Below are 18,164 nucleotides of genomic sequence, written 5' to 3' on the forward strand. Positions count from 1 at the left end.
GCCGCCCGCCGGGCCCTGAGCGCCGGGACGCCGGCGGACGCCGGCCCCGCTCCGCCGCGCCTCGCCCGGCCCGACCTCACCGGAGCTGCCGCCGCCGCTACTGGCCCAGCCCGCCCGGAAAATGGAGTGAGTACCGGAGCCGGCCGCGCCGGGACCCCCGCACCGGGCCGCGGTCCCCCCCCCCCCACCCCGCCCCGGACTGCCGGCTCAAGAACCGCAGTACCGGGGCGGAGGGGGCCTTCAGGTGCCGGGGTTCACGAACCCAAAACTGGAGCTGCGGGAACCCCACGCATCGAGCTCACGGAGCCCACACCGTAGGCTTGTATCCCCCCCCAGTGCCGGGTCTCGGGACGCCAAAACCTGGGGTTCGCATCCCCCTGATCCTGGGGGAATCAGGACTCCAATTCAGGGGTCTCCCACCCCCGCGCCCCGCAAATGCTGGGGCTCAGGACGCCGGTAGCGGGGGCTCGAATCTCTGCAACGCCGTTTCTCGGGACTCTTGATACCGGGGCCTCGCGTCTCCCCGATGCACAGGTGCTGCCCCCCTCCCCGCTCCCTGCCCCCGTGCCTGCCCCCGCTGTGGGTCCGAGGTGCAGGCTTTGGGGTGCAGCGGCGGAGGCCCCGGAGCGGGGAGCAGGGGCTGCGGGGGGCGAGTCTCGGCTGCTGGCAGCGGTGCGGGAAGCGGGGGGGTGGGAAGGGCGTTTATTTTTGTGTTTTGAACCTGTTGTTGCTGCAGCGGTGGCTGGGAGAGTGGGTGGCTGGGAGCCGAGGACCCCTCCCTGCGAGCGCGCTCCCAGACCCACCCTACCCCCACCCCAGGGACCCACTATCGCCGGGGGGAGATCCTCCCGCTGGATCCTCCTGCTGGATCCCACCGGAGCGATGCTCTCCAGTCCCGGCCTCATCCTTTGTGTGCAGCGGTGGGGCCCTGCCTGGTCGGTCTGCTTGGAACCCAGAGTGGGGCTCCGTGTGCTGACAGGGAAGGAGGGAGCAGGTGGAGGCTGGCAGCTGGGGACCATCCTGCCCACACACTGCTTTTGCCCCAGTGCTGGTGCTGGGAGGGCACGGGGCTGGTTTGATGTGCTGGGTACCAGTGGCAGCAGCCGGCTGGGCTGGCTCTGCCTCTCCCAGGCCTTTCCTTCCCTCCCATGGCTCTGGTGCCCAGCACAGCAACCAAGGGTCTCCCCAGCATCTCCTGTGTTTGGCACTGAGGGTTTCCTGGGGTCATCTGGTCAGCCATCCTCCACTCCTTGTGGGTACATCACCTGGCACCACGTCACTGGCTGCTGGCTAGCAAGATGCCAGGTGCTCAACAGGTCCTGCTCACCACCGCCTGCCTCCCACCTGGGGCTCCCTGTAGAGCTGTAGGGTGCTGGTGAGGGACAGGTGGGATTTCCCGGGGTCAGGATATGGCTCAGAGCTAAGCACAGCACGGGAGGCATGGGTGGGGGGGCTGGGGGTGTTTCAGAAGCTCGGGCACAGAGGCTGGGCAAGCAAAGCAGTTCCCCTTGCTGCTGAGGGAGCTGGAGGCTTTGTGGGGCAGGGTTGGGTCTGTGGCTCTGGGCAGTCCCTCGGTGTGTTGGTCTCTCTGGAAATGAACCTCTGTGGAGGGGAAAAGGGGGCTGTGATTTGTCAAAAGTCAGTGAGGGACAGGGCTGAACTGATGGGCACAATGTGCCCTGGGCAGTGGGATGTGGAAATGCAGGGACCAGACACGGCGTTCTGGGGTGGAGGTGTCGAGGGCTAGGGTTGAAGCAGGTGATGGTGCTGGGCAGGTTGGTGGCTCCTGCTCCTGGGCTCCACATGCTGCTTTTCACTCTGCTCTGCTCCTCTGGCCACCAATGCTCTGGATGGACCCTCTTGAAAAAGGGCTGAGGAGCCTGTGAAGTGGTGTGGGAGCTTTCTCCTGCCAGCTCCATATGCTGGACCTGCCAGTGGCTTTTCCTTTTGAGTGGAACCCTGCAAGTGCCCCGGGGCAGGGGCTTGCCCCACTGAGCTGTGGGAGCAGCGTCTCTCCTGCAGCTCTGTCTGCAGGTGCAGCCAAAAAGCAAAGCAGGGCAGCGTGGGCAGCTCCAGTGCAGCCCCTCCAGTTGCTCAGCTGGTTGTGGCTCCTTGGGAGGAGGCTCCTGAGCTTTCATGATGGAATAAAGGTGAAAAAGTGGTTGTGTGTTGACATACCCAAACGTGCTCCCCTGGGTGGGTCCATGTTTAGCAGGAGGCCTGCAGCTCCACATCCCTGCCCACAGTCTACCCAGTTCAGTCCTGCTCCTTCAAACCCAGAGCCTGCTCGCAGAGCCAGGGGTTTAGGAGGGTCCTGGGGAAACAGCAAGGTGCTGCCCTGATGCTGGCCTGGCCCTGCAGCAGAGAACAGTTGCTGGGAGCATGCTGCTGGCCTTGCTAGCTCCCACGCTGCCTTGGCACTGGCAGTGGCTGGATGAGGGTCCTGGCTGTGCCCAAGGATCTTTGTCTGAAGCCTTCCAGTTCTTGTAAAGGCTGCACTGGTCCCACTGGGGCTGCTTGTCTGTGTTCTGCTGCTGCTGCCATCAATGCTCTCAAGCAGGTGGAGAATTAACACTTCCATGTCTGGCTGTCCTGTCTTAGAAGGTTGCTCCTCTCTGCTCTGAGTCTGGGGTCTCCTTGGAGTGAAGGCTCTTGTGGTCCTGCCTCTCAACCCTGTCCATCCCTGATCCAAAACCCACAGTCACACCTGGGGGAAGGTGGGAGATTTCTGTCTGAGGAGTAACCTGAGGAGTCTCCTTTGAGATGTGACTCAGGACCTAGTTGATGCTTTCCAGGCTGGACCCTGGAGATGCCTTCTGGCTGGCTGTTGGGACTGGAGCAGGTCAGGTCCATGCCAAGGGGATGGCAGCATCACCCTTCCCAGATGTTCAGAGGAAGCCACAAAGCTCCAGCAGAGAGAGCTGCACAACACCGCCTCGGTCCTGCTTGGGCCCAGTGGATTTTGGGGTTTAGAGTTCAGCCACCACCAAGGAATGGAACCTTTTGGCCAGACCCGTGCAGCTGGGCAGGAACTGGAGCAGGTTTCCTGGGAAGGTGCCGGTGTTGATGTTCCACTTCCTGGCAGGAAACATCTCCTTTCTCCATGCAGCATCAGTCAGTGGTTCATGCAGTCTGTGCTATGCCAGGAGCCGTGTCGAGAGCCATGCCAGGGCTCAGCTGGGCTGTGGTTTGGGCCCATTTCCAGCAGTGGAAGTGTCAGAGGCAAGGAAAGGCCAGGAGGGAGGCTGGGGAGGCGACGTGTGCCAGGGCAGGGTTGGGTGGAGGTGCAGAGCTTGGGCTGGAGGCAGAGGCGTGCACAGGAGCCGGGTTTCTCCAGTTTCTCCTTAATCCACCTGGAGGTGAGCAAGCCCCTTGGCCCCAGGAGCCTTTCTTGGGGCAAAGATGAGCCCTAGAGCAGCCCAGGAGGAGAGAGCAGAGCCAGGGCGGATCCTACCCCAGCCAGGTGTTTCCTGTTGGAGCATGGCTGGATGTGAGCTGAGCTCAGCCCTTGTCTCAGCATCAGGGAGCCAGCGCCCCACAGGTGCCTGGGGTTCACAGGGGGATGCCCATTCCAGAAGCCTGGTCAGGAGCCACATTCCTGCCAGCTCTTTGGATCCTTGTGTGTGCCTATGTTCACGGTGCTGGTGTGGGGAAGCTGTGCTGCCTCATGTGAACGGGAACCCAGGGACAAAGTGACATGGCCAGGGCCACCCCAAGGCAGAGCTGAGCACTGTGTCCCAGGCCAGTGCTGGGGCTGCCTGTCCCTGCCAGTTGGTGCTCCCAGGCATGGGACTGGCCAGCTCTGCTCTCATTCATAAACCGTGAGGGAGTTTCCTGGTGGAGACTTGCTCCTCTAACTGGTAGGGAACTGGAAACCCAAGCATTTGGAGGGCACTTGAACCATTGTTTGAAAGATCTGTAATTTTCCAATCAAACTCCCTCCCCAAGCCTCTGTTCATCAAATATTCATGGGATCCATTTTCTCCTGGCACTCCCAGCCCACGTCTCAGCCCGAAGAATCAATCAGGCAGCTCCACTTGCTCTAATGCATCCTGCGTTTTCGGGAGCCTGGGGCTGCCATCTCCTCCTTGCACCTCCCCCTATCTCCCCCCTGTCCCTGTCTCCTCCCAGGGCAGCGGTGCTGGATGGGGCTGTGCTGGCAGCGGGAGAAGGAGAAGGCAAAGCTCACGCAGAGGGAAGGAGCTGGATCAGTGTAGGGCTGTAGGGCCGGCAGCCAACACCATGGGGCAGGGCAGGAGCAGCCCCCGTGTCACCAGGACCCAAGCAGGTGGGTTGGACCCTGTGCCCAGCCGCCCTGGCATGCAGCAGTGTGGCTTTCACCCGAGCTGGCCACCCATTTGTTTGCCTCTGTGGTCGATGAGTGCCAGCCCAAGAGCTGTCACAGCCCCCTCCGCTCCATGCTCGCTGCCAGCGAGGGCGTTCGATCACAGCCCTGCTGCTAATGGCTTCGTGATGGAGGCTTTGCAGATCCCCCACAGCAGCATCCCTCCAGGCCTGGCCAAGGGGCTCAGCTCTTGGCATGGGGACAGTGGCATCAATCAGTGCTGGGCCCTCATTCGCTGCCAGTGCTGCTGGTTACATGGACTCATGCCTGGCCGGGGCTGGTGTAGGGATCGGGGTGGTGGCGGCGACCCCGGGCAGGGCTCTCTCCCTGCCTTCCCCCTGCTGCCTCGGAGCTGCGCGGGTGGAAAGAGAGCGGAGGTCAGGGAGAGGAGGAGCAGCTTGAAACGGCTCTTTCGCACATTTGGATGAGCTAATGGGAAAAAAAAAAAAAAAACAGGGGAAGGCAAATAAACATTATTGTTTCATGTCAGGCGGGGAGGAGACAAAAGGTCACGGGCTTCCCTTGTGATGGTAGGAAACGGCAGCATCAGCAGGGCTGGAAAGAGCTGGAGAGCCATGGGAGAGCACAGGGACGTGCACGGGGTGCCTGTGAGCTCACACTTGTGCGTGGGGTCTGGTCGTGGGTCCAGGGACTGGACCTTTGCAGGTGGGAGCTCCTGGAGTGCCATCCCCCAGTGCCACCTGCCTCCCTGGTCCTCTCGAACCTCGTCTCCAGTGCCACAGTCTGTGGCTCTCCCACCACGCAGTGCATGAAGAGCCAGCTCCCGGAGGTGCCCTGGGACCCGCAGGGCTGGGACTCACCAGTGGACACCGGGTGGAAAAGCATGAGCTGGTGAAACGGGTGACATGAGGGGAGGGCAAGGGCTCTGCGGGGGCTGCTTCCTGGACTTGTGCTTCCTGAGGGGCTTGCCGGCCCGGGACTCAGTGGCCCTGGGCTCGGTAGCCCTGAACTTACCTTCCCACCCCTCCCTGTCGCCCAGGATGATGTCCGAGCTGGCACTGGTGTGGTCGAACACCCCCGGGAAGGCTGTGTTGAGGCTATGGCCTCGGCTCCGCGGTGCTACCGGGGGGTGCGGGACCTAGAGAGCTGCTGCAGGGAGGGTGAGCAAAGCCCCCAGCCACGGGGGCAGGGTGGGGGCCTCGGTCCCTCCGCCCGCGCTGCGCATCTCCCCCTCTCCCCGGCGGCTCCCCGTTGCCTCGGCGCCGTTACCATGGAGCCGTTGCCAGGGAACCGCCTCCCGGCACGGCGGAGCCATCGGTCACCCGGGCCGGGGCTGCGGGGCCCCTTCGGCACCGGCCTGGCCCAGGGCTGTCGCTCCCGCTGTGAAGAGGAGGAGAATGGGGCGGGGGGCGGGTCGGGGACAGCCCGAGGCACCCCCCCTACCCCCGCTCCAGAGCCAACCCCGGGTGCTGCTTTCCTGCACCCACAGCACAACTAGAAGCTGGCAGGGGGGATATGGGACCCCTCGATTCTTCGTGTCACCTTGGCACCTCATGCCAGTGGGCAGTGATATGGGGGCACCAGAGTTGTTCCTGCTCTGCCCCACTCTCGCCATGGTGAGTCCCCAAGGGGAAGTGGGTCAGGGCCCTAGAGCCAGGCTGGGGTGGGCATGGGGGCAGGGGGCGGCCGGGAGGGTGCAGCGAGGGACATCCAGCCCATTTTGTGTCCCTTTCTCTCTGGGCCAGGAAGATTCCTGGCTTTGGACCCGGGAATGCAGAGACTGAAGCAAATAATGGAAAATAAAGAGGATGGAGGAGGGAGGAAAAGCAGAACAGAACGTTTTGGGAATGCTGTAAAACTTTGGATCCATGGAACGGGGCAAGATCCAGGAGAGAAACAGGCCCTGCTCCAAAGCCCTCAGAGCTTGGGGTGCTGGGTGTGGGGCAGCCCCAGAACAGGAGGGGCTCCCATGGCAAAGGGCAGTCCTGGCACTGTGGGGCTGGTGCCAGCTTGGGCTGCTTGGGCAGCCCTGGCTAGGACAGGGCACGGGGCGGGGGGTGGGGAGCAGCCGGTTCCTCCCTTCAACTTTGGCACAGTCCCTGCAGAGCTGGCCCCGCTGCCTCCAGCCCCAGGGGGATCCTTGCTGCTTTGGGAGGGAAGGGAGGTTACAGCCCTTGGGCTGGAGCCCAGGGCAGGGCTGTGATGTGGATGCTGCTCCCTGTACCTGCTGTGTGCTCCCTCTGCCCCCACAGCCCCCACACCCTTGCTGGGTTGTCCCCTGGGGGCCTGCTGGGTCTCTCCCTGTCCTTATCTCCCCTCCATCTCCAAGCTGTGCGACTGCTTTGGGTCTGTTTGTCCAGAGAAAAGAGGTTCCCCCATGTCTGGGGGGTGAGGTGAGACCCCAGTACTGGGCTAGGGAAGGGCAGATCCCACTCGCAGGACTGCCTGAAGGGCAGAGGAGGTTTCCCTCAGGAAATCCGCTGTCCCCTGTCCCTCTCCCCACGAGAGAACAGCTGCCACAGTCTACAGGGTGCAGCTCTTTCCTCATCGCTTCTCCCTACCCCGTGTTGCCCCTGTGCTGGGTGCTGCTGCTCTGGGTCCCCGCGCTGGGAGCAGGGATGGCAAAGGGGACCTCGCGGACTCTCTGGGTTTGTCATTTTTCAACAGTTTGGGTTTGTAATTCTTTAATTCTCCTCCGACGTCGAGGCTGGCAGCGTGAGCGAGGCTGCGAGCCGCGGCTGCGCGCCTGCGCCGGCAAGAAAAAAAAAACAAAACAAACCCAAACCAGCCCCAGCGACACCGCAAACGGCACAAAAATAAACCCCTGCCACAGCAGCACCTTCCCGGCTTGTTTTCCTGGCCTGGATTCCACACGCCGCCGGGATCCCGGGTGAGGGAAGGACGGGCGGCGCTGAGCAGCTTGTGGTTAATCAGAGAGGTTTAATCCGGGAGGAGAAGCGAGGAGGTGATGGCTGGAGGCTGGGGGTCCTTTCACCCCGGCAGAGCACCGTGGGACTTGCTGCAAAGCTCGGTTCTTGCAGCCGCTTGTGCTCGCCCCCTCCGGTGGAGGCCTTGTGTGAGGGCACACGAGTGTGTGAGGGCACACGTGCGGCCAGTGCCCAGCCCAGGGGGGTTCTATGTGTGGGGCACAGCTGGTGCCCACCTCCTGTGTAAAACCCTCTTTGGAAAAAGCCCTTAATGGGAGCATGGAGCTCTCCCACCCCCACTACCCCCCGCCTGGGACCATCTGCAGAGTCCAGCCTGCAGCCCCAGGGGAGAGGAGGGATGGGGACAAATCCCAGGAGTAGGGTCAGTGACCCCGTGCCCCTGTGCCTGCAGCCTGCAAATGCTGGGTGGCACCTCAGAGTCTGTGTTGTCCTCCAAAACGGGCACCCCAGCCTGGGCATGGGGCTGCCCCCCGGCTCCCATTGTGGTTGGTGCTGGATGAAGCCAGGCATGGCTTCGACTTGTGTTGGGGGGGGTCCATGGCCCCCAAGTTGCTGAGTGTCTGTGAGTGCAGCTGCAGTGAGCCTGGGGTGGAACCACACTTCTGGCACTGTTTCCATGCTAATGGCTTTTCCTGCTGTGCTGGGGACACAGTGCTGCTGTCCCTCCCTGTCGTCCTCTCCCCCCTCCCCTGAGCCCCCGTGGGCTGGGACCAGTGGTGGCCCACTGGGAAGGGACTGTCTGCAGCTTGGTCTCATTGTACTTTCAAAGCCCTCCGGCCTAGCTGGGAGTGTGGGGATAGAGCAGGGGAGAGGCAGGTGCAAGGGTGTCCCACTGGCCCCCCACACATCAGCCAGCCCAGCTCTGTGTGTGCAGCTGGGGCAGGAGCTCCTGGGAGCTGTGGAAATGGATGTGCACTTAACCACCAGTGTAAGTGAAGTCCAAGAGCTTTCCCCTTCACCACCCCAGCCCTGGCATCCACCAACTGCAGAAAGAGTCATGAGCATGGCCCAGAGCTGGTCCTCACTCACCTAGGGGGTGCAGAACCCACATGCCCCCCTCTCCCCTACCAAGGTTTTTCCCTTCCACACAGCAGCACAGATCACAGAATCATAGAATTGTTTGGGTTGGAAAAGCCCTCTAAGATCACCCAGTCCAACCATCAACCCAACACCACCATGGCCACTAGACCACATCCCCAAGTGCCATGGCCACAGATTTCTTGAACACTTCCAAGGCTGGTGGCTCTGCCCCCCCACCTGCCTCCAACCTCCTTTCAGGGAGCTGTAGAGAGCAATGAGGTCTCCCCTCAGCCTCCTCTTCTCCAGATGAAACACCCCCAGTTCCCTCAGCCATTCCTCACAAGACCTCTTCTCCAGACCCTTCCCCAGCTTTGTTACCTTTCTCTGGACCTGCTCCAGCCCCTCAATGTCTTTCTTGGAGTGAGATGGCTCCACATGGGAGGGAGCAGTCAGACCAAAGGCTCAGCCCCAGGGACCAGAGCCTGGAGCATCATCTGCACACTGGTGTCTGCTCCAGGGCAGCTCCCACGCAGCTGCCCCCTCACTGGCTCTGCTCTCCCCTGCTCTGGGAAGAAGTGGCAAGGATTCATCACTGGCACTACCTCAGGGCCTTCCTCCCCAATTAATGCCACAGCCAAGTGCCTTGTTAGCAGCATCTTGCAAGCAGCCAGCAGCTCCCCAAGGCACCCCAGCATCCCCAGCCACCGCCAGGCCCCAGGCAGCTGCCCACAGCCCTGCTCCTGGCTCCTGAGCCTGCACCTGCTGCTCTGTGGCACCAGGGTTCTCCTCAGGTCCCATGGGGCTATGGTGCCAGCCAGGCTGGTCTAGGGCATGTGGCTGTGGGGGATTGGAGCACCTCTCCTATGAGTACAGACTGAGAGAGTTGAGACTATTCAGTCTGGAGAAGAGAAGGCTCCCAGGAGACCTTATTGTGGCCTTCCAGGTTCTGAAGGGAGCTACAAGAAAGCTGGGGAGGGACTTTTTAGGATGTCAGGGAGTGATAGGACTGGGGGGAGTGGAGCAAAACTAGAAGTGGGGAGATTCAGATTGGATGTTAGGAAGAAGTTTTACACCATGAGGGTGGTGAGAGACTGGCACAGGTTGCCCAGGGAGGTGGTGGAACCCTGGAGGATTTTAAGGCCAGGCTGGATGTGTCTCTGAGCAACCTGATGTAGTGTTGCTCAGTGAGGTGTCCCTGCCTATGGCAGGGGGCTTGGAACTGGCTGATCCTTGAGGTCCCTTCCAATCCTAACAATTCTATGCTTCCATGATTGGGGCACCCCCTTTTCAGAGCACCCTGGCTTGGGGCCAGTGAGATGACTGCTGGTGGCTGCATCTCTTGCACAGCCACGGCTGCTCAGGCAGGTGCTGAGCCCAGGAGCACAAAGCCCAGCAGGAGCAGAGCCTGTTGAAATGTGTGTGCATGTCTGTGCATGTCTGTGTGTCTGTGCACATGTGCCAGCGCATGCCTGTGCCCATGTGGCAGCCCAGGAAGGTCACTGTCCAGGAAGAGTAGCAGCAGCCAAGAAAAGGGCTTGGAATGGAAAGTGTGAGCCAGGCTGAACCGTGGGGGTGGCCAGAACCGTTCAGTGCCAGCCCCTCTGTGGTCACTGTTTCCATCTGTGCCATGGCCACAGCAGGTTTGGCCACACTGGGTCAACTCCAGATGCCTGTCCCAGGAGATTTGGGCAAGGCAACAACTGAGGGGTGCCTGAGGGTACTGTGTGAGCAGGGGGGGTGCTTGGCTTTGGTGGGAACAAGGAGAGGGGAGGAAAGCAGCCGGCGGAAGGGAAGAGCTCAGCCTTTGTCTGTGTGCTGTGTCCTGTTCACTGGTGGCACAATGTCCCCATTCACCCCTGCTCCTCACTGCTCCTCTCTGCTCCCTTGCAGGGTTGTGGAGGCCAGCACCCTTCAGCAGGAGAGGCTGCAGGCCATCGCGGTGAGTCCCTGCCTGGCGAGGACCTCGAGCAGCTCATGGCAAGCAGGAGAGTGCCAGCCCTGGGGCTTCAGCAAGCCAGGGCAGGAGCCAGAGAGCCAGCACGGGCACCAAGCCCTGGGCAGGAGGTCTCCAGCAGCCAAACAAGGACCAGCAGGAGCTCAGGCCAGGACATCCTGCCCTGTGGTGCCTCTGCCTGGGGGTGTGCCACGTCTGGGGTGCAGGATCCAGCAGGGCTTGGCTCTGTGTTGCTGAAACAGGGACGGAGCAAGCCGTGGGCACCGGGAGGTTTAATTAATGAAGCAATGCCTTGATGAGCCCCAAGTGAGAGGCAAAGGAAATGAGTGATGATTCCCCCTCGTCCTTACCCAGGGAAGGGCTGAAGATGGTGCACGATCCAGCCTGGCCCACTATGGGCACTAGTAATTACATTAATTAGCAAGCAGTCAGGGGGATGCTGGGCAGCCCCTCCCCAGCACAGAGCAGGGCACTGGGGTGGTTTTAAACCCAGTGGCTACCCTCTAGCAGCTGCCCCAGCCCAGCCTGCTGCCCGCCGATCTCTGCCACACAAAGGGCAGATTGTTCTTGGCCAAAGGAGACAGAGAAAGGGTGAGGCTCCCCGGGCTGGGACTGACTCTGCTGAAAGGGTCTGAAATGGTCTGGACTGGTCCCAGGATGTGCAGCAAGGCAGGGGGCCAGGCAGAACCAGCCAGGCTGGTTCCCCTTGCACTGGCAGCTCACCCAGCGGGGCCGGGTGAGGGGAAGGTGGTGTTCTGAGATGGTGAATGGAGCCCAGGCTCTGCCCTGATTGCTCTGCACCCTCTGTGCCTCAGTTTCCCCCAGCAAGGGCAGAAATGTGACGCAGGGCTGGGCAGCTCCTAGTGGGCTGTCCCCATGGCCAGTCTCACAGCCACGGGCATGGCTTGTGGCTCCATGTCAGACGCCCTGGGACCCCCCAACTCCCTGTAACACCCTCCCCATGCCAACATCAGCTCTGCTGTGGTCCTCTCCCCATGCTGACCCCCCTCCCCAAGCCGACCTCAGCTCTGCTGCTCTCTTCCCTCCAGGAGAAGCGGAAACGTCAGACGGAGATTGAGAACAAGCGGCGGCAGCTCGAGGATGACAGGCGGCAGCTGCAGCACCTCAAGGTGAGGATCCCCCATGACCTCTGGGCTGCCAGTGCACTGGAGCTCCCCCAGTTGTGGGGCTGGCAGGACCCTGACCACTGTCTGCTCCCCAGTCCAAGGCTCTGCGGGAGAGATGGCTGCTGGAGGGAGCCCCAGCCTCAGCCTCCGAGGAGGATGAAGCCATGAAGAAGCAGATGCAGGAGGATGAGGTGAAGACCAAGGAGCTGGAGGAAACCATCCAGAGGTAATAGGGCCAAGGGGTTTTGGGGTGTGCTCAGAGGGTGTCTGAATCTCTCTAAAGACTGTGGGCTGGGTCCCTCGGGGGCACTGCTCAGTGTCCATCACCCCTGATTGCAGGGGCAGGAGGACAGGGGGCTGGTTCCTCATGGATACCACAGAACGGTAGGGGTCAGAAGGGACCTCTGGAGATCATCGAACCCAACCCTCTGCCCATCCTCATTGCGGTGGCTCAGCCCTTGGGGAAAGGGCGGGGTGGGAGGTTTTCGGGGAGAAGCCTCAGCCCCTGCCCACCCCCCTCGTGTGTGGGCTCCCAAAGGCACAGGGAGGCGGGGGGCGGGAGCCCCGGCACGGGGGTGTCCCAGCAGCCCCGCAGGAATGCAATCAGTCACGGCTCGGCCGTTAATTACCGAGCATCGGTGCAGAGAGGGGTCAGGCACGAAGGGGCCTTTGTGTGGGTCTAATGGTGCGGTGCATTCCTCCGCCAGCGCCTCGCAGGGGGACGGGAGATAAGGGGGGGCTCCACCGGGGGTGCTGCCGCCGCGCTGACAGCGGAGCTGTGATTTACATGGACAGCAATCCCTGGAGACCCCTCCCAGGCCTCCACCACGTTCCGATGGGGCCCTTGCTGCTGGAACAAAGCTCTTGGCTGGGCTCAGTGGCTGGGAACGGGCGGTTGTCCTGGTGGGAAGCTCCAACAGGCTTGGAGGGAGCAGAACGGTGACAGAACCCTGGGCACTGGGTAGTGCAGGGCTGGGTTGTCACTGCACAGGGATGGTGAAAGCTGAAGGGTCACCCCATGGGGTCAGGCCCCTGCCCGATGCACACAGGGTGGGTTGTTTTTTTTTTTTTGTTTCCATCTGCCTGGGCCAAAGCCACCAGCTGAGTGGTTGCTCAGTGTCTGCAGAGCTGCAACCATCACCCTGAGCACTGCTCACCCACAGGAGGCAGGCACTGGTGTACAGCTGATGGGCACCCGGGTAAGGGCGAGGGCAGCACCTGCTGGTGAAGCTCCTGTTTTGTTCCAGCAAACTCAGGCTTTTCCCCTGCAGAGATGGTGGTGGCCGTGCCAGAGCCCAGTCTGTCTGTCCCTGCACCTCACCAGCCCAGGAGATGATTTGTGCCACCCCTTGCCCCTGTGCCATATCGGTGGCCCACATTTATAGGTCTGCTGTGGCTGCCTCTCAGCCCTGACTCTCTCCACAGGCTGGAGAAGGAGCTGGAGACGCTGGAGAATGGCAGCTCAGCAGCTTCCACCAAGGAGAACCTGGCAGAGGTGGCAGCACCAGCCAAGGAGGAGAAGGCAGAGCCAGTCGCCAACACACAAAAGGTGGGCATGATCCTGTGCTAGTGGGACCAGGCCAGGGTCCCTTGCTGTGGTGGGGATGGGTGCATGGGCAGTGGGTATGTGGGCAGTGGGTATGTGGGCAGTGGGTGTGTGGCACCTCCCAGCATCTCCTAACCTCTCTCTTCTGTTTTGCAGAGTCCCCTGGGCACAGTCAAGGGTAGGTGATCCCCACCTTGGTTGCGGTTCCCATTCCCATAGGCCAGAGCCCACTGCCCCCTCCTGCTGCCCTGGCACTGGGGCTGGATAGGGGGAGGAGCTAGAGTGGCTCTGTCCCTATGTCCCCATCCCTGTCCCCTTTGGGCAACAGTGCCCTGTGGTGGGGGAGCCCATCCCAGGTGCCAGCTGTTGGGGGGACATACTGCCCATCCCACGGGCACAGAGACAACCAGGTGATCATTTTGGCTCAGGCAGTTGCCTCTCCTCTCCATCCCCAGCCGAGAAGAAGGTTTCCAGCAGCCCAATGAAGGCGGTGGAAGGCACTGACATGATGAAGGCAGGTAGGTGTCCACCTCTGCAGGAGCTGTGCTCCTTCCCAGGCACTTCCCCTCATCTCGCTGCCCGCCCCACAGCCCTGGCACCGCCACTGCCACCGCTCGATGCCTTTCCAAGCCTGAGGCAGAGAACATCCCTTGTCTGCAGTCACAGGGGTTTGGTTTTGCTTCCACCCCGTGGCTGGGTTGTGGTTTGGGGCTTTCCCTCACCACCCGTTCCACGTCTCTGCTCCGGTCTCATCCTGCACCTCCAGCTCTCTCTGCAGCTTCTTGGAGCATGGGAAGGGAGTGGAGCATCGGCTGCTGGCATGGCTGACCCTGTGCCAGTGCTTGTGGCCCCCTGGGCTGCCACTGGGGAGCTTGCAGGAGCTCAGCTGCCCGTGCTAGGGGGGCTGTAGCCAGCTCTGCCGCTGGGGGGTTTGCTCTGGTCTGGGGGGATGGCTCAGACCGGGCTGCAGCACCAGCGCTGGGCAGAGCCCATCTTGGGGTCCTTGGAACAAAGCACTGCTGGACCGAGGTGATCCTGGTGCTGGCAGGGACTGGCCAGGAGCCAAAGGAGATGACAAGGATTGCCTATGCCCTGGGCTGCCCAGCACCAGCACCCTCACCAAGGCCTGCCACCTCCTGCAAGCATGACCCTGGCTCCCAGCCCAGGCCCCAGCAGCTGGCACTGCTGACCAGCCGGACAGATGGACATGGTGCCTCCAGAACCTGGTGAGCCCCAGCCCGGGGCGGGGGGGAGGTGGGGCACCGAAGCCACGGAGGTAAGATGATGCCAGCAGTGCCAGGACAGCGCTGGCTCCGTGAGTGCCAGTGGGAGAGCTGTGCCCGGGATGTCGCACCCGCCTCTGCCATTCACCACTCCTCGCTGCCGCCTGCTTCATGGCTAACACCGCTGGGCGCCGCACCGCTGCCACCACGCTGCCGGCCGCTGAGCAGGGGCTGGGGAGGGCCGGGGCCGCTGTAACGCCTGCTGTCCTCTTTGTGTCCCAGCCATGTACTCGGTGGAGATCACGGTGGAGAAGGACAGAGTGACTGGGGAGACCAAGGTCCTGTCCAGCACCACCATGCTCCCCCAGAACCACTGTCTGCAGGGGGTCAAAGTGTACGAGGATGAGCTGAAAGGTAGGGTACGGCCCAGCCCGCACCGCTCGCAGGCACCAGGAGCAAAGGGCAGGGGACGAGGGAGAAGCCACCTGAGCATCCTGGAGAGCACCGGGGCTAGGAAGGGCTGGGACACTCCTGGTCGGCCCCATCAGCTCTGCAGGGGAGATGGCTCAGGGCAGCACCCCACCAGCACCAATCCTGCACCCCAGCCAGCCTGGAACGGAATCTACCCCAGCAGCATGGTGTAGATGGCCCTGCTGGGCCAGCCCTGATTTATACATCATGACCCTGCACTACTGGAGAACAGAGAAGAGGATTTGCCATGCCCAAGGCTCAGGAGCCTGTCCCACAGGTGGGGAACGCAGCACTGGCAGCACATCTGCCTGGCACTCCCAGGCTGGCAGAGAGGAGCATGGGCACCGTGCAAAGAGGAGGCACAGCAACAGCGACTGGTCCCTGCCTATGGGTCCTGCTTTCGGGAACCTCAAGGAACCTGCCTCACCTTGTGACACCAGAGGAATGGCAAGGACCAGCCATGGAACTGGGGCTCATTACTGGGGACTGTGGTGGCCAAGTGGACCAACAACCTCGCAAGGGAACCATGCTGTACCAACACCTTGTGCCATGCAACCTTCCCACAGCCAAGGCAGTGCCAGGCCGTGCTGGCCTCCACCTCCACCGACTGCCTGGTTCACCCCGCCGCTGCTCTGGGACCTCCAACTCCAAGGAGGGGCCGAGGAGCCGCCTTGGCACGGATCATCCCAGGGCAGCCGTGCACTGGTCGTGGCCGACCTGGCCCTCAGGGGCTGGTTGCTGTCCAACTCCCCGCCGGGCGGTCGGGGCTGTGGTGCTGATCACCGCATGATGCCCCTGGTCGAGTGGAAAATGCGACAAGCCGGGAGCTGCTCTGGCCGCCACACACGGCAGCAGCCCCTGGTGCTGCGAGCGGCGGCACACAGCACACCAGCGGCGGAAGAGCCACATCCGAGGGCCGAGGGGTTCCACAGGCAGCAAGACAGCAGGACGCGGGGGATGTGGCGGGACACAGCGGGGCGGCACCTGCTGAGCACTCGCTGGGGTCTTACGGCAGCAGGATCTGCCACAGAGCATCGTGTCAGAGCCGGGCGCCAGCCGTGCCCAGCTTGGCAGGCTGCTGGGGACCTGGCAGAGGGCTGCAGCTCCTGCTGGGCTTTGGAGGAGCCAAAGGGCCGGGAACGGTTCCTTGACGTTGTGCTTTTGTTTCAGCCTCCTCGTCTGCTATTGGGCAGGGCCAGGCGACTCTGGAGGCGTCTGGTAGCAGCTCTGGCTGAGGAGGGGCACCAGGTGCTGCCGGGGGGTCTCGGCCTTGGTGCCAGGGCTTTTGGGAAGGGGAAGGTGCCACTCCACAGCCATACAAGAGCCAGGTCCAAGTGGGCCGTGCCATCAGGAGCTTTTCCAGATCAGTTTGTGTCCCCTGGCTTGAGCCCCCCTCACTCTCCTTCCTCTTCTTCCCGCAGTGGTGCACGCAGTGAGCGCCGAGGATGGGGCACTGCAGAACGGGGCTCACCCCCTCAGCTCCTCCGAGGTCGACGAGCTCCTGCACAAGGCAGATGAGGCCACCCTGAGCGAAGCTGCCGGGCGTGAGGCCTCAGCCAAGGCTGGTGGGGAGGCTGGCAGTGCCCCGGGCAGCCAGAAGCCGACGCCACGACGAGAGATCACAGGGCTGCAGGCCAAGCCCCGGGAAAGCAGCACGGTGCTGCCGACAGGCGAGGGGATAGAAGCGAGCCGAGAGCAGCCTGTCACCATGATCTTCATGGGCTACCAGAACGTGGAGGATGAGAACGAGACCAAGAAGGTGCTGGGGCTGGAGGGCACCATCAAGGCTGAGCTGGTGGTGATCGAGGACGCCGAGAGCAAGCCGGAGCCGGAGCGCAAGGACCACGCACCGCCCAACGGCACCGCGCTGGAGCCAGCAGCTGCCCAGCCCACGGGAGAGGAGGGCTCCGGCGGGCAGAAGCCGGGTGCCAACGCCACAGATGCCAAGGAGGCCGAGCAGGAGACGGACGTGAAGAAGCAGCGCTGCAAGTGCTGCACGGTGATGTGAGCCTCGCCGGCCCCCCACCGCCACTGGAGCAGGATGCCCCCGCCGAGCCCCCTCCGCCCCGGCCCCCGCTAGCCAGGCTGCCCCGGCACGCCGGGCCCCCTCTCCCGCCAGACACGGACCCTCTCTCCGCAGAACCGGGGAGCTCCAACACGGCGCAGGAGGCAGCACCAAACCACGGCACTGCTCACCCCGTCTGCCCGCGCTGCACCCCCACCAGCGCTGCCCGGGATATTTATTAGAGACCCTTCCCTCGCCCCACGGCGTGCCCACCCCTCACCCTGCGCTGGAGCCCTCCTGCCACCAACGCTGGCGTCTTTCCCTCCTCTCACCGGCAACTTCCCACCCACCGTCAGAGGACGGAGCCGGCTGGGCTGGGGGATCGGAGGACACCGTTGCATCCGTAGATGACTCCCGGGAAGCCGGTGGCCAGTGAGACCTCTGCTTGGTCCAGCCCATGGTGGGCACAGAGCCAGCCCCGTGCCAGTCCCTGTCTCCAGACCTCCAGCATCTGCTTCTCCTGCGGGGAAAGGCCCTGGGCTCTTTCACCCTGGCTGCCCACGAACGTCCCTGCTCCATCCCACACCTTTGTCCCTCCAATCCCGGACTCCCCAAGCCATGAGTCCCCCTGCGATGGAGCATGTCCAGACGAGGGAGGGGCACTGAGGGCAGTGTCCCCTTCACAACGCTCAGCTGGGTCAGGAACTCACAGGGGGCCATGTGCAGCTCCCATGGGGTCAGGTCCAGTTTGTCCCCAGGGCTGTGGCTGATCCTGCTCTGCTGCCCTGGACGCAGCTCCCCGGGCAGGACCTCCTTGCCCTGACACTTGTGGTGACACCAATGCCACAGGCTGCCACAGGCTCCCGCGGGGCCGTTCCTCCATCTCGGCTGCCAGGCTGACGCTGCGGGGCTGTACCAGCCGAGGGGGCTGAGCTGAGCTGAGCTGAGCTGATCTGAGCAGAGCGGAGCAGAGCAGAGCAGAGCTGTGACCAGTGCCCAGGTCCTCCTAGGGTGACGCAGGTGGTGATGGCAGCGAGGGAAGGGGAGCTGGAGGAGCCCAGCCTCATGGGGATTGGGACGGGGCGGGAGCTCCACGGCAGCAGGAGGGGGAACCCAGCACCATGTCCCCTCCTGCCTGGCTGCAGCAGCTTTGCAGAGCAGCTCGCTGGGGCTCTGGGCTGCAGCTCCAGATTCCCCAGTTCACCCCAGGCACCAGGACTGGGAGCTGCTGGGGATCTGGCGTCCCACAGAGAGCATCCTCAGGATGCCCTGTCCGTGCCAGGACTGTGAGCAGCCCTCCTTGCCCCGCCTCATGCCCCAGCCCTTCAGGGGGGATTTCACCACCAGCACCAGCGTTTCTTCCCCACTGAGACCCGCTGGGGCAGGCAGGGAGGGCAGGGGGGCACCCATGGGTGCTGAGCCCTGCCCAAACCCCGGGTGCTTCTGCCACAGGAGCTGCCACATCTCATGGGCATTGGGTATTGGCTCCTACGTCCAGCAGGCCAGGGGCAGGGTCCTGCCACAGGCATGGTCCTGCCATGGGCTGCCCTGGGGGGGGGTCCCA

At 62.9% G+C, this 18,164-nt stretch overlaps 1 protein-coding gene across 1 annotated transcript; it reads left to right on the plus strand.

The window, feature by feature from the left end:
• Positions 1-100: 100 nt before the first annotated feature.
• PALM (paralemmin) lies at positions 101-16,603 on the plus strand. Its single transcript, XM_054398454.1, has 9 exons — positions 101-126; positions 10,165-10,213; positions 11,278-11,358; positions 11,451-11,581; positions 12,781-12,904; positions 13,058-13,079; positions 13,357-13,419; positions 14,407-14,538; positions 16,017-16,603. Exons 1-9 carry the CDS (start codon positions 122-124, stop codon positions 16,601-16,603), a joined length of 1,194 nt encoding a protein of 397 aa, XP_054254429.1. The 5' UTR covers positions 101-121.
• The last annotated feature ends 1,561 nt before the right edge of the window (positions 16,604-18,164 follow it).

The sequence above is a fragment of the Indicator indicator genome, unplaced genomic scaffold, assembly GCF_027791375.1.
Source record: "Indicator indicator isolate 239-I01 unplaced genomic scaffold, UM_Iind_1.1 iindUn_scaffold_54, whole genome shotgun sequence".
Lineage (NCBI taxonomy): Eukaryota > Metazoa > Chordata > Aves > Piciformes > Indicatoridae > Indicator > Indicator indicator.